Source organism: Poecilia reticulata, chromosome 3 (assembly GCF_904066995.2).
Source record: "Poecilia reticulata chromosome 3, P_reticulata-male-v2, whole genome shotgun sequence".
NCBI classification, from domain to species: Eukaryota; Metazoa; Chordata; class Actinopteri; order Cyprinodontiformes; family Poeciliidae; genus Poecilia; species Poecilia reticulata.
This window is the reverse complement of record NC_088832.1, coordinates 36,260,473-36,272,827: the sequence shown is the minus strand read 5'-3', so window position 1 is coordinate 36,272,827 and position 12,355 is coordinate 36,260,473. Positions and strand designations below refer to the sequence as shown.

Here is a 12,355-nt window from a genome sequence, read left to right as displayed (position 1 = left end):
GCTAAAAATATGTTCAACCTTTAAAACCCACAACTCTATAAAATATGTGTATTATAAAGTAATTCTAAATACATTTATACATATTTATATATTAGGTGTTTCATAAGGAACCGGTTTCAGGAAGAGAGGATCAAATGAAGTCATACATGTCTGAACTCATCTGACCAACCTCATATTACATAAACAAAACCAACAGAAAGGCCGCTTTCTATTGGTCCGTCCACATATCACTCCAGCAAGGAATTGCATCACTCTTGTAAATGCTGAACTCTGATTGGTCCAGAGATCTTTACGCCGCCGCCTCCTCGGCCCTGATTGGCTGATTCCAAACATTGCCGAACATGGTAAAGGGAGATTTCGCAATCGGCTGCTGTCCATGTTCCAAACAAAAACAGTGAGAGCGGCCGGAGACGGAGTTAAAGTGGCACTTTCTATCCCATATCGGTCCGGATAGACTCCAGGTTAACCACGCGGTCTCCTGGTGAAGGTAAACTTTGACTTTTTGGCTCAGAAACACAGATTTATCCTCGAAGAGCGTTAGCAGCGGGTGCTAATAGGCTAACGGCTAACTCGTTCGATTAAAATCTGAGAAATTAACCCGGTTCGACCCGGTTCGGGTCTTAAACCGCGTCTAGCGACCAGCAGGCGGTACTTTGAGCTCAGGGTGTCGGTAGATAAGGGAGGAAACGAGCTGCTTTAATTGGACTAAAAGTTATGTCGGTTTCGGGAAATGATCCGTTTAATCGACGTCGTTCGGCCCAGTTTCCCGGTTCTGTTTGGCTTTATGTATTGATGTTGGGACTCGGTTCGGTTCGGTTTTGAAAAGTGAGGTTTGTGCTGAGACCCGCATGACTCGGAGTTCCCCTCACTGATGATGCAACAGCAGGCAACAGCCGCTGTTTCACCCGGAGCGAGTTCTGCTACACACAGGGCAGCCGCTCCATAGCAACGTGCCGACCAATCACAGCGCGGCGCGGCTTCACAGCGTGGAGTGACGTCATCAGGAATTACGGCGATCACTGGACGTTTATTAATTTATTGACGTTTATTTATTATTATTCCTTCCAAATGAAATGAAATGTCGTCATGACTCATGTTGAAGGAAGGATCTCCAGGAGCAGTCAGTGGTGCAGCGAATCTGAAGAGGCCTCTGACAGTTCAGTGATTAAAAACAACTCTGTTGCCATGGTTACGCATCATATCAAAAGTACAGCAGAAATCCACAACCAGAACCAGGCGAAAAAATGATCCAAAACCAGGGCAACCGAGTGCTCCAACATGCTGCCACCAGGGCGGCGCTGTTCTACAATTATAATATCATGGTTATTGATGTGTCCCCGTGTTGTCCTGCAGACCCGTCCTGTGGTTCTGACCCGTCCGGCTCCGGTCAGACCTGAGCTCCTGCAGGCAGCACATCCAAATGAGCCGGCCGCCACAGCCGAACCTCATCACAGCAGAGCCCAACGGCGTGAGCGTCATCCAGAGCCAGGCGCACGCCGCCGCAGCGTCCAACGCAGCGTCCCTCGCCGGACTGCAGCAGGTCCCCCAGCTCGTCCCCGCCAACCCGTCAGCCGCCGGAGGAAAGGCGGCGCCGCCCAGCAAGATGAAGAAGCCCAGCGTGGACAAGGACAGCGATGAGTACCGGCAGCGGCGCGAGCGCAACAACCTGGCGGTGAAGAAGAGCCGCATGCGCAGCAAGCAGAAGGCCATGGACACGCAGCAGCGCGTCAACGAGCTGAAGGAGGAGAACGAGCGGCTGGAGGCCAAGATCAAGCTGCTGAGCAAGGAGCTGAGCGTCCTCAAAGACCTGTTCCTGGAGCACGCCCACAACCTGGCCGACAACGTGCAGCCGCCCGCCGCCGCCAGCCCCGCCCCCGCCCAGTGAGGGGCGGAGCCTCAGGGCTGCCGGCTCGCGTCCTTCCTCCATCCCCGTCGTTCCTGGCCCCGCCCCCTCGGTGATGTCACTGGGAGACGGTCTGGAGAGACTTCCTGTGGCCGGACGCGGCCTCTGATTGGCCCAGAGGGAAACGGCGTTCGGTCGGACCCGATCGTGTGACTTCTGTCTGTTTTTGTTATTATTCCACAGCTTTCCGTCACGTTCTGCTGGGTTCTGCTGGGACCGCTGAGCAGAACCTCCAGAACCGCCCCGCCCAATCAGGATCCAGAACTCTTCCTGATCATGGTCACGATTGGTGGCGTGTTTGTCTGAGCCGGTTCTGGTTCTGGTTCTGGTTCTGGAAGCAGTAGAACCGGTGAGGGGCAGTTTCTCCAGAACTTTGAGGAGGCCCGGTTCTGACTCCACTGGGATCCAGACAGACTCGGTTCATGCAGGACTGGAGCAGGAAGCCCCGCCCCCTCCCGCGTGCCCCCACCTGCCCAGCCAGGTGTGTTGGTGTGCAGCGCGACAGGCGGAACCGGGCGGACCCAGACGCCTCGACAGAACCGCAGCTTTAGGTAAATCCAGGTGTAAACGGGTCGGCTCGTTAGCGGTCTGCTAACGGGCCGCCGCCCTGCGGGGAGCGAGGGGCGGAGCCTCGAGGAACCAGACGCCATGATCACCTGAGGTCTGCGTCCAGATCCCAGGCGGTTCTGGTTCCCCTGGAGGATTTCAACCGGTCCAACGGGCCGCTTGGTTCTGGTTCTGACCGGTCCTGCATCGTTTTCACGTTTCTATGGTCTTTTCTAGTCTCTTGGTCTGCAGCTGCTTGTTGCTATGGAGATGTTTGCATGACAACACGGTGGGGGGGGGGGGGGGTTCTCTGTCAATCAGCTTTTATATCTGGGATGTTTATGTTGTAAATTAAATCTGAGTCTTAAAGTTCAGCCGAGTCCGAGTCTCTGTCCGACCGAACCGGAACCATGAGCAGGTTTCTGTTATTATTACCATGTTATTGTTATTGTTATTATCATTGTCATTAAAACTTTTATTTTGAAGGAGCCAACAGGAAACTGTGTAGCTGCTTCCTCTGCATCATGAAGCTCCATGTTCTGTTAGAACCCGGGTCCAAACCGGTTTTTATCAGAACCACTGCTGAGGATTCTTCGATTGACCTCTGACCTCTGACCAGACCGGGGTTCTGTTGGTCAGAACCGACCCGAACAAGCGTGTAAATGGTTCCTGTGATTGCTGCAGCGCTCCAAGGGTTGCTTCTGCTTTGGGCCGGCTGGCCTCCACTGAACCTGTTCCAGATTTTAACTGACTCACCCAAAGAGAACCAGCTGCAGGTCAAAGGTCACACGCTGCTGCACGACGTGTGACCTTTGACCTGCAGCTGGTCGCTTCACCTTTTGCTGCAAAGACAAACTGCTGAGCAGAGTGTGTGTGTGTGTTAGCAGTGTGTGTGTGTGTTAGTGTGTGTGTGTTAGTGTGTGTGTGTTAGCAGTGTGTGTGTGTGTTAGTGTGTGTGTGTTAGTGTGTGTGTGTTAGTGTGTGTGTGTTAGCAGTGTGTGTGTGTGTTAGTGTGTGTGTGTTAGTGTGTGTGTGTTAGCAGTGTGTGTGTGTGTTAGTGTGTGTGTGTTAGCAGTGTGTGTGTGTGTTAGTGTGTGTTAGCAGTGTGTGTTGGCAGTGTGTGTGTTAGTGTGTGTGTGTTAGCAGTGTGTGTGTGTTTGCGTGTGTGTGTGTGTGTGTTAGTGTGTCTTAGTGTGTGTGTGTGTTAGTGTGTGTGTGTTAGCAGTGTGTGTGTTAGCAGTGTGTGTGTTAGCAGTGTGTGTGTGTTAGCAGTGTGTGTGTTAGTGTGTGTGTTAGCAGTGTGTGTGTTAGCAGTGTGTGTGTAGTGTGTGTGTGTGTGTGTTGTGTGTGTTAGCAGTGTGTGTGTGTGTGTGTGTGTGTTTGTGTGTGTGTTAGTGTGTGTTAGCAGTGTGTGTGTCTTAGTGTGTGTGTGTGTTTGTGTGTGTGTTAGTGTGTGTTAGCAGTGTGTGTGTGTTAGTGTGTGTGTGTTAGCAGTGTGTGTGTGTGTGTGTGTGTTAGCAGTGTGTGTGTGTTAGTGTGTGTTAGCAGTGTGTGTGTGTTAGTGTGTGTTAGTGTGTGTGTGTTAGTGTGTGTGTGTTAGTGTGTGTGTGTTAGCAGTGTGTGTGTGTGTGTTAGTGTGTGTGTGTTAGTGTGTGTGTGTTAGCAGTGTGTGTGTGTTAGCAGTGTGTGTGTTAGCAGTGTGTGTGTTAGCAGTGTGTGTGTTAGCAGTGTGTGTGTGTGTTAGTGTGTGTGTGTGTGTGTGTGTTAGCAGTGTGTGTGTGTTAGCAGTGTGTGTGTTAGCAGTGTGTGTGTTAGCAGTGTGTGTGTGTGTTAGTGTGTGTGTTAGTGTGTGTGTGTTAGCAGTGTGTGTGTGTTAGTGTGTGTGTGTGTTAGGTGTGTGTGTGTTAGCAGTGTGTGTGTTAGTGTGTGTGTGTTAGCAGTGTGTGTTAGTGTGTGTGTGCAGACTGATTCCAGCCATGTGGTGATTAAAGGGTATCTGAGGTCGCGCCACGCAGTGAATGATTGACACGATGACATCATCACTAGATGGCAGGTTCAGGTTCCTGTGGCAGGTCAAAGGTCAGGCTGGGCAAGTCAGCAGTTCGGTTCTGACAGAACCAGTAGAACCAGTCCTCCCACCTCATTGTTCCCATAATTAGCAGTTAGTCATCCAGTCAGCATCTAAAAATAAACTCTGAGTGATGATTTTAACCCTTTGTGTTCCTGCTGGAAGCAGCTGAGCAGGACTGAGCTGTTCTGGTGGCAGCATCATGCTGTGGGACACAGGCAGAGCTCCGTCTCTCTCTCTCTCTCCTGGACTCGTTCGTCCTGCCAGATTTTCCCTTCCGCAGCTTCAGAAGCTCAACTTGCCTCTTTCTGCTTCCAGCAGCCAGAGGTCAGAGGTCAACGCTCACCTTCTCACAGTTCAAACTGGAGATTAGGTGCTTCTGATGGCGCCGCTGATTCACAGGAATAATGTGGGTTAGTCAGACGGTTTCATTCATCAGTCATATTTTCATCTTTATTCATACTTTCATAAAAGTCACATTTCTAAAGTCTAATATATATCCCCAAATTAAATATTTATTTAACATCCAACTTCAATATTTAGATAAATAAATATTTAGTGAGCAAATTATTTAGCTTCAAACTAGATATTTAGCTCTGAGCTAACTAGAGCTAACAAAATATTTAGCTAGCTATAAGCTGGTTAAACATTTATCCTGAAAAGTATGTAACCATATTAGGACATCCTGCTAGTGGACGTGACGGTAACGACCTGATCGGATCCGTTCAGAACTGAATACTGGGAGTCTTTCCTACAGCGCCGCCGTACTTTCAGGTTCTCAGAAGGTTTGTCAGAGTTTTATATCTTTTACTTTCGGACAGAAATGCACCACAAAAATATGTGCAAAAAGATGAAGCAAATCAGGCCAAAGGCTTTCCTCTCTTTCTATGGATATAACAGAAACTTCCTGAAACAAGGAAAGAAAGGAAAAATACACACAAATTATTTGGATGATTGAGAAAAGCTGAGCAAATTATTTAGCTTTAAACTAGATATCAACGCTAGCTAAAAGGATAGTTATCTCTGAGTTAAGTGTTTTTTAAAGGTTTTACCGGCTCTAGTGGAAGTGGAAAGTGGGCCGTAAGGGCCGTGATGTGACGGCCAGGGTGTGAGTGCCGGGGCATGAGGGCCGCGAGGTGCCGGGGCATGAGGGCCGCGAGGTGCCGGGGCATGAGGGCCGCGAGGTGCCGGGGCATGAGGGCCGCGAGGTGCCGGGGCATGAAGGCCGCGAGGTGCCGGGGCATGAAGGCCACGAGGTGCCGGGGCATGAGGGCCGCGAGGTGCCGGGGCATGAAGGCCGCGAGGTGCCGGGGCATGAAGGCCGCGAGGTGCCGGGGCATGAAGGCCGCGAGGTGCCGGGGCATGAAGGCCGCGAGGTGCCGGGGCATGAGGGCCGCGAGGTGCCGGGGCATGAAGGCCGCGAGGTGCCGGGGCATGAAGGCCGCGAGGTGCCGGGGCATGAGGGCCGCGAGGTGCCGGGGCATGAGGGCCGCGAGGTGCCGGGGCATGAAGGCCGCGAGGTGCCGGGGCATGAAGGCCACGAGGTGCCGGGGCATGAAGGCCACGAGGTGCCGGGGCATGAGGGCCGCGAGGTGCCGGGGCATGAAGGCCGGGGCATGAGGGCCGCGAGGTGCCGGGGCATGAGGGCCGCGAGGTGCCGGGGCATGAGGGCCGCGAGGTGCCGGGGCATGAGGGCCGTGGCATGAGGGCCGGGGCATGAGGGCCGCGAGGTGCCGGGGCATGAGGGCCGGGGCATGAAGGCCGGGGCATGAGGGCCGCGAGGTGCCGGGGCATGAGGGCCGCGAGGTGCCGGGGCATGAGGGCCGCGAGGTGCCGGGGCATGAGGGCCGCGAGGTGCCGGGGCATGAAGGCCGCGAGGTGCCGGGGCATGAAGGCCACGAGGTGCCGGGGCATGAAGGCCGCGAGGTGCCGGGGCATGAGGGCCGCGAGGTGCCGGGGCATGAAGGCCGCGAGGTGCCGGGGCATGAAGGCCACGAGGTGCCGGGGCATGAAGGCCACGAGGTGCCGGGGCATGAGGGCCGCGAGGTGCCGGGGCATGAAGGCCGGGGCATGAGGGCCGCGAGGTGCCGGGGCATGAGGGCCGCGAGGTGCCGGGGCATGAGGGCCGCGAGGTGCCGGGGCATGAGGGCCGTGGCATGAGGGCCGGGGCATGAGGGCCGCGAGGTGCCGGGGCATGAGGGCCGGGCATGAAGGCCGGGGCATGAGGGCCGCGAGGTGCCGGGGCATGAGGGCCGCGAGGTGCCGGGGCATGAAGGCCGCGAGGTGCCGGGGCATGAAGGCCACGAGGTGCCGGGCATGAAGGCCGCGAGGTGCCGGGGCATGAAGGCCGGGGCATGAGGGCCGCGAGGTGCCGGGGCATGAGGGCCGCGAGGTGCCGGGGCATGAAGGCCACGAGGTGCCGGGGCATGAAGGCCGCGAGGTGCCGGGGCATGAGGGCCGGGAGGTGCCGGGGCATGAAGGCCGGGCATGAGGGCCGCGAGGTGCCGGGGCATGAAGGCCACGAGGTGCCGGGGCATGAAGGCCGCGAGGTGCCGGGGCATGAGGGCCGCGAGGTGCCGGGGCATGAAGGCCGGGGCATGAGGGCCGCGAGGTGCCGGGGCATGAGGGCCGCGAGGTGCCGGGGCATGAGGGCCGCGAGGTGCCGGGGCATGAGGGCCGTGGCATGAGGGCCGGGGCATGAGGGCCGCGAGGTGCCGGGGCATGAGGGCCGGGGCATGAAGGCCGGGGCATGAGGGCCGCGAGGTGCCGGGGCATGAGGGCCGCGAGGTGCCGGGGCATGAAGGCCGCGAGGTGCCGGGGCATGAAGGCCACGAGGTGCCGGGGCATGAAGGCCGCGAGGTGCCGGGGCATGAAGGCCGGGGCATGAGGGCCGCGAGGTGCCGGGGCATGAGGGCCGCGAGGTGCCGGGGCATGAGGGCCGTGGCATGAGGGCCGGGGCATGAGGGCCGCGAGGTGCCGGGGCATGAGGGCCGGGGCATGAAGGCCGGGGCATGAGGGCCGCGAGGTGCCGGGGCATGAAGGCCGCGAGGTGCCGGGGCATGAAGGCCGCGAGGTGCCGGGGCATGAAGGCCGGGGCATGAGGGCCGCGAGGTGCCGGGGCATGAGGGCCGTGGCATGAGGGCCGGGGCATGAGGGCCGCGAGGTGCCGGGGCTCGGACGTGAGGCGTCGTACGTCGCTTCCTCCTGAGTTAGCAAAGTAAATATTTTGTTAGCTCTAAGCTAGCTGAATATTTTTGCCTCATCTTCAAACCTAATATTTAGCTGTGCGCTGGTTAAATCCTTGGCTTTAACTAAATGAGAAGCTTCTGAAATATTTAACTGGGCAGTTATAAATAATTTACTCTGAAAATATGACTTTGACAAATTAACTCCAGTTTTTTTCTGACAGGCTAAAAATAACCCAAATTATTGCTGGTAATGTTTGACTGCAAGTTTACAAAAACGCAGCTGATACCGGACCGGTCCTTCTGGATGTGCTGGTCAGAACCGCTGATGAAGGTCATCGTCATCATCATCATCATCATCATCATCATCATCATCATCATCATCATCATCATCGATGACAGAGGCAGAAAGATTTGAAGTTTATCTCCTTGTTTTAAACTTGTTTCATTCTGGGGCTGCAGGCGTCTGTTAGTGATCATCCTGGCAGAGCGGCGGGCTGAGCTGGAGCCAGCCGGGGAGGAGCGGCGGCGAGCGGCGCAGACGCCTGAGAGCCATGATGTCATCATCACGCCGCTGATTCATTCAGCCTGTCGCAACGCGCCCGCGCAGGCTGCATGTCAGCAGATGTTCTGCAGACGCTGCAGCGGGCCGCTGGACAGAGTCCACCATGACACCTCAGACAGTAGAGTCCAGTAGAAATGAAGGGCAGCAGGAAGTGATGCGGGCTGATGTCCGGATCGGAGCAGCAGAGGAACCTCAGGAGTTTCGTTTCTTTGTCCTGGTTTCAGTTTAAAACTAAAACCGTTTTGAAGATAATCCAGATGTTTCTGGATCTACAGCAGCGATCCGCGTCCCTCCAGACCTGAAACATCCAGATCTGTTCCCGTCCTCCACACTAATCAAAACCTGCCTCACTAGCATTAGCATTAGCTTTAGCTTTAGCATTAGCTTGCAGATAAAGGAGGACAGACTCACCAGCAGGACTTCACAGAATCTCTCAAACTCAGCTTTTATTTTGATAGTCCATTTATCAGCAAGTAAACGTGGATGTTAGCTAAAAACTTAGCTAGCTCAGAGCTAAAGTTTTAGTTTGGATATAAAATGATGATGCGGGGTGTGCTAACTTTTCCCAGTTGGTTTACTTACTGAGAAAATATGGATAAATTTAGCTTTTACAGAAAATTGCTCCATTTTCCACAGATAAATGAAAAATAAGCATGTTTTAATTCATGTGGCGTATAATCTTTCTGTGTAAGCAGATCCAGGCGGCAGCATCATCCTCAGGGATCTGATGGAAACAGAAACGAGTCTCTGACTCGTTTTAAACGTTTCGTGTCAACAGGAACCAAATTCAGCAGCAGCTTTTATTAATAACATCTGAGAAAAACAAACAGAAATGGATGATAGAAAAACAGGGAAATATGGATTAATACATATATCTATATCTCTCACACCTGAGCTGCTGCCCAACACACCTGGTCCGTGTTGCTATGGCAACCTGGTCCGTGTTGCCAGGTGACCCAGTCTGCTGCATTGATGAACCCATTCATGTTTTGGGTTTCCTGCAGCAGCAGGTCCGATCTCCTGCAGAACCTTCTGGTTCTGACCCACAGGACGGGTTGGAGGTCCAACAGAACACGGCAAGTTCTGGGTCCAGACCGATTCCTGAACAATTAAAACTGGTTGGTTCTGGTTCTGGTTCTGGTCCCACTGAGCATGTGCAAGCAATGACACAATGAGCGTGGACCTGGCGACTTGCTGCTGGTTCTGGTCCGACTGGGTCAGACCGATCCTCCGAGCTCCCAGACGAACCATAAGCAGATGTCTGACCTTTGACGTCCAGCCACCAGCTGGACTGATGATTAACAATAAGAGAAGTGAGGAAAACTGCTCCAGACATGGACGGGTCCAGTCTGGTCCGGTTCTGGTTTGGTTCCGTCCTGATGAGTCTGGAGGTACCGATTCAAATATGGTGCTGCTAGCGCTGAGCTAACCGTTTAGTTCAGGACTAAATATTTAGCTGGCCCACTAAATATCAAATGGTTAGCTTGCTAACTACTTAGCTTGCTAACTACTTAGCTTGCTAACTACTTAGCTTGTTAACTACTTAGCTTGCTAACTACTTAGCTTGTTAACTACTTAGCTTGTTAACTACTTAGCTTGCTAACTACTTAGCTTGTTAACTACTTAGCTTGCTAACTACTTAGCTTGTTAACTACTTAGCTTGCTAACTACTTAGCTTGTTAACTACTTAGCTTGCTAACTACTTAGCTTGTTAGCTAAATTTTAGTTTGAAACTGTAACATTTATAAATGAATAAATAAAATATGACTTTAAAAAATGATTTTTCTTTGACTAAACTACCCAAATTATTGCTGTTAATTTTCGAAACCGAAAGGTAATTTTATTTTAATTTTATTGTAATTTTATTTATGTGGCACATTTTCAGCAACGAGGCATTTCAGTGATTTACCTGAATTAACTGTAAACGAAGTGAAGTCAGGTTTCCAGCTGTGAGCTTCTGATGGGTCTCCATGGTGACCTCTGACCCCTCCTGCAGGTAGCAGCCTGACTCCGTCCTTGTTTCCCAGCATGCGGCGGGAAGTGGACCTGTTCTGCACCCAGAGCGGATCAGAACCGGGTGGAACCGGTCCAGGAGCGAGGCAGCCTCCGCCCTGCGCCGCTGTGGGTGTCATGACTTACGGCTCTGGAGGTAATTGGTTCATTGGCTCCTGCTGCGTCGCATTAAAGCCGAACCATAACTCAGCGCTGCGGCCTGGCAGGGCGAGGCGAGCAGCAGGTAACCCGCTCTGACAGCTTTCTGATGAGGTCACATGATTGACGGAGCGCCAGCTGCCGCAGCAGCTCGTAAATCTACTGCTGATCAAGCTGCAAGGAATTATGGGAGGCTGGCTGAGCCGCGGAGCGACGAGAGGAATCTGATGGATCCCAGGAGGATCAGGAGGAGACGGGACACGGACCGCTCAGCAGCACTCACCTGCTGGTGGGACAGGTGAGCTGATGCTCTGTAGCGCCCCCTGCAGGCAGGCGGAGGACATGATCAGAACAGCGAGCTGCAGATCAGCCCGTTTCCATAGCAACCTCCACTTGGAGGTTTAAAACTTGAACTTTAAAGCAGCAACTCGGCATGAAAATCCAGACAGACGGGGAAAGGTGAAAGGTCACCAGGCCAGGAGTCGAACCGGTGGCGCCGGCCTTGAGGCCTGAGGCCTCCGCCTACGATTCTCTGGTTCCTCTACTCTGATGCCGCCGCCGCCGTGTTTTTCTCATGTGATTTTAGTTTCATTCCTTATGTAATGGAACCGACGCAGTTAAAAATGATGTTTTATTGACATAAATCAACAAATTCAGCAGAATATCAGCAGAGATTCGGGTCATCAGTAATGGAAACGCTGCTAAAAGCTGCAGCCCGACTGGAGCGGCGTGAGAATCTGTTCCTGAAGGTGGCGCTGCTGGGAAAACAGGCGGCCAAAACTGTCCAGTTCCGTTTGGTCAGCTTAAAAGATAAAAGGTGTCTGAGACCCAGAACCAGGTGTTGGTGTCTGCAGTGTGAGGCGCTGCTTTGGGTCGGGCCGCAGAACGAGTGGAAAGTCCCCACAACACACGAAAACACGAGTCTGTGTGTGTGTGTGACCTCTGAACACATCGGTGTGTCTGTGGGGGGGGGCTGCCCTGGGACCTTTGAGCAACACTGGAAGCGTGCTGTTCACGTGTCGTCTGCATCGCCGTGGCGACTGGGAGCTCGGCCAATCAGGTTGGCCGTCTGCCTGCAGCAGCGCTGACCTCGGCAGGAGGAAGAGGAGGACGAAGGCCGTCCAAGTGGAAGAGAAGGGAGAGGCTTCTGGGCTCTGATTGGCTGCGACAGACGCCATGGTTACGTGGACAGGTGAGGGTTCTGCGGATCAGAACCAGACGGTCTGGTGATCCTCTCGCCTCCAAGCTCTCTGCCCGTCATCGAGTCCAGCAGGAGAGACGGGGGCCCGGCGGCCATGTTGGATCCAGACCGACTCGCCTGCTGGATCCAATCAGCGTCTCGGTTCTTCCACATCCACTAATCAGCGCCAGGCTGATCCGCTCTTCCCCTAAACATGACTTATTTCATGTGAGCGGCTGCTGTTGTCATGGAGAAGCCGTAAATCCAGCCTAGTCAAATCACAGACGCCTGGAAACACAAGCCTCGTTCATCAGAACCAGAGAAGCTTCTAAACGGACCTGAAGGTTCAGAAGCAGAAACGTTTAGATTTAACCTGAAAAGCCATTTCATCTCTTCTGGGGTCAAATCCTGACTGAGGGTCAAAGGTCGCCTTCCATCCCTCCTAAATCAACTGAAGAACTTTAAAATCCTTCCAGCCTTTTCCAGTTTACATGTGAGCCGCCATGTTGCTACAGGAGCTGCAGGTTGCTAAAACTCATGAACCACAGCAGTTAGCATGATGCTACGCTAATGTAGCATCATGCTAACTGCATGGTGCTACGCTAATGTAGCATCTCAGGTGTTTGCAGCTCTTCCTTAATGTTGCTATGCAAATTTCTGCGTTTGAATTATTGACTCCAAACTATTGATTATTGAAAAATGACTTAATTCTGCAGTTTAACGTATTTAGCATGTAGCTTCAGTTTTCCACTATTTT

At 53.4% G+C, this 12,355-nt stretch overlaps 1 protein-coding gene and 1 long non-coding RNA gene across 2 annotated transcripts; one reads left to right on the top strand and one right to left on the bottom strand.

Moving 5' to 3' along the window:
• Positions 1–324: 324 nt before the first annotated feature.
• On the top strand, positions 325–2,823 carry cebpg (CCAAT enhancer binding protein gamma). Its single transcript, XM_008402073.3, has 2 exons — positions 325–487; positions 1,354–2,823. Exon 2 carries the CDS (start codon positions 1,421–1,423, stop codon positions 1,883–1,885), a length of 465 nt encoding a protein of 154 aa, XP_008400295.1. The 5' UTR covers positions 325–487; positions 1,354–1,420; the 3' UTR covers positions 1,886–2,823.
• Positions 2,824–8,696: 5,873 nt separating this feature from the next.
• Positions 8,697–10,407, bottom strand: LOC145551214 (uncharacterized). Its single transcript, XR_014087052.1, has 4 exons — positions 10,177–10,407; positions 9,451–9,558; positions 9,179–9,368; positions 8,697–9,080 (listed from the first exon to the last, which is right to left on the bottom strand). It is a non-coding gene; the product is annotated as an uncharacterized LOC145551214 (long non-coding RNA).
• Positions 10,408–12,355: the final 1,948 nt, after the last annotated feature.

Bases quoted from the DNA above. Each gene is read 5' to 3' on its own strand.
- cebpg (XM_008402073.3), top strand. From the start codon at position 1,421: ATGAGCCGGCCGCCACAGCCGAACCTCATCACAGCAGAGCCCAACGGC.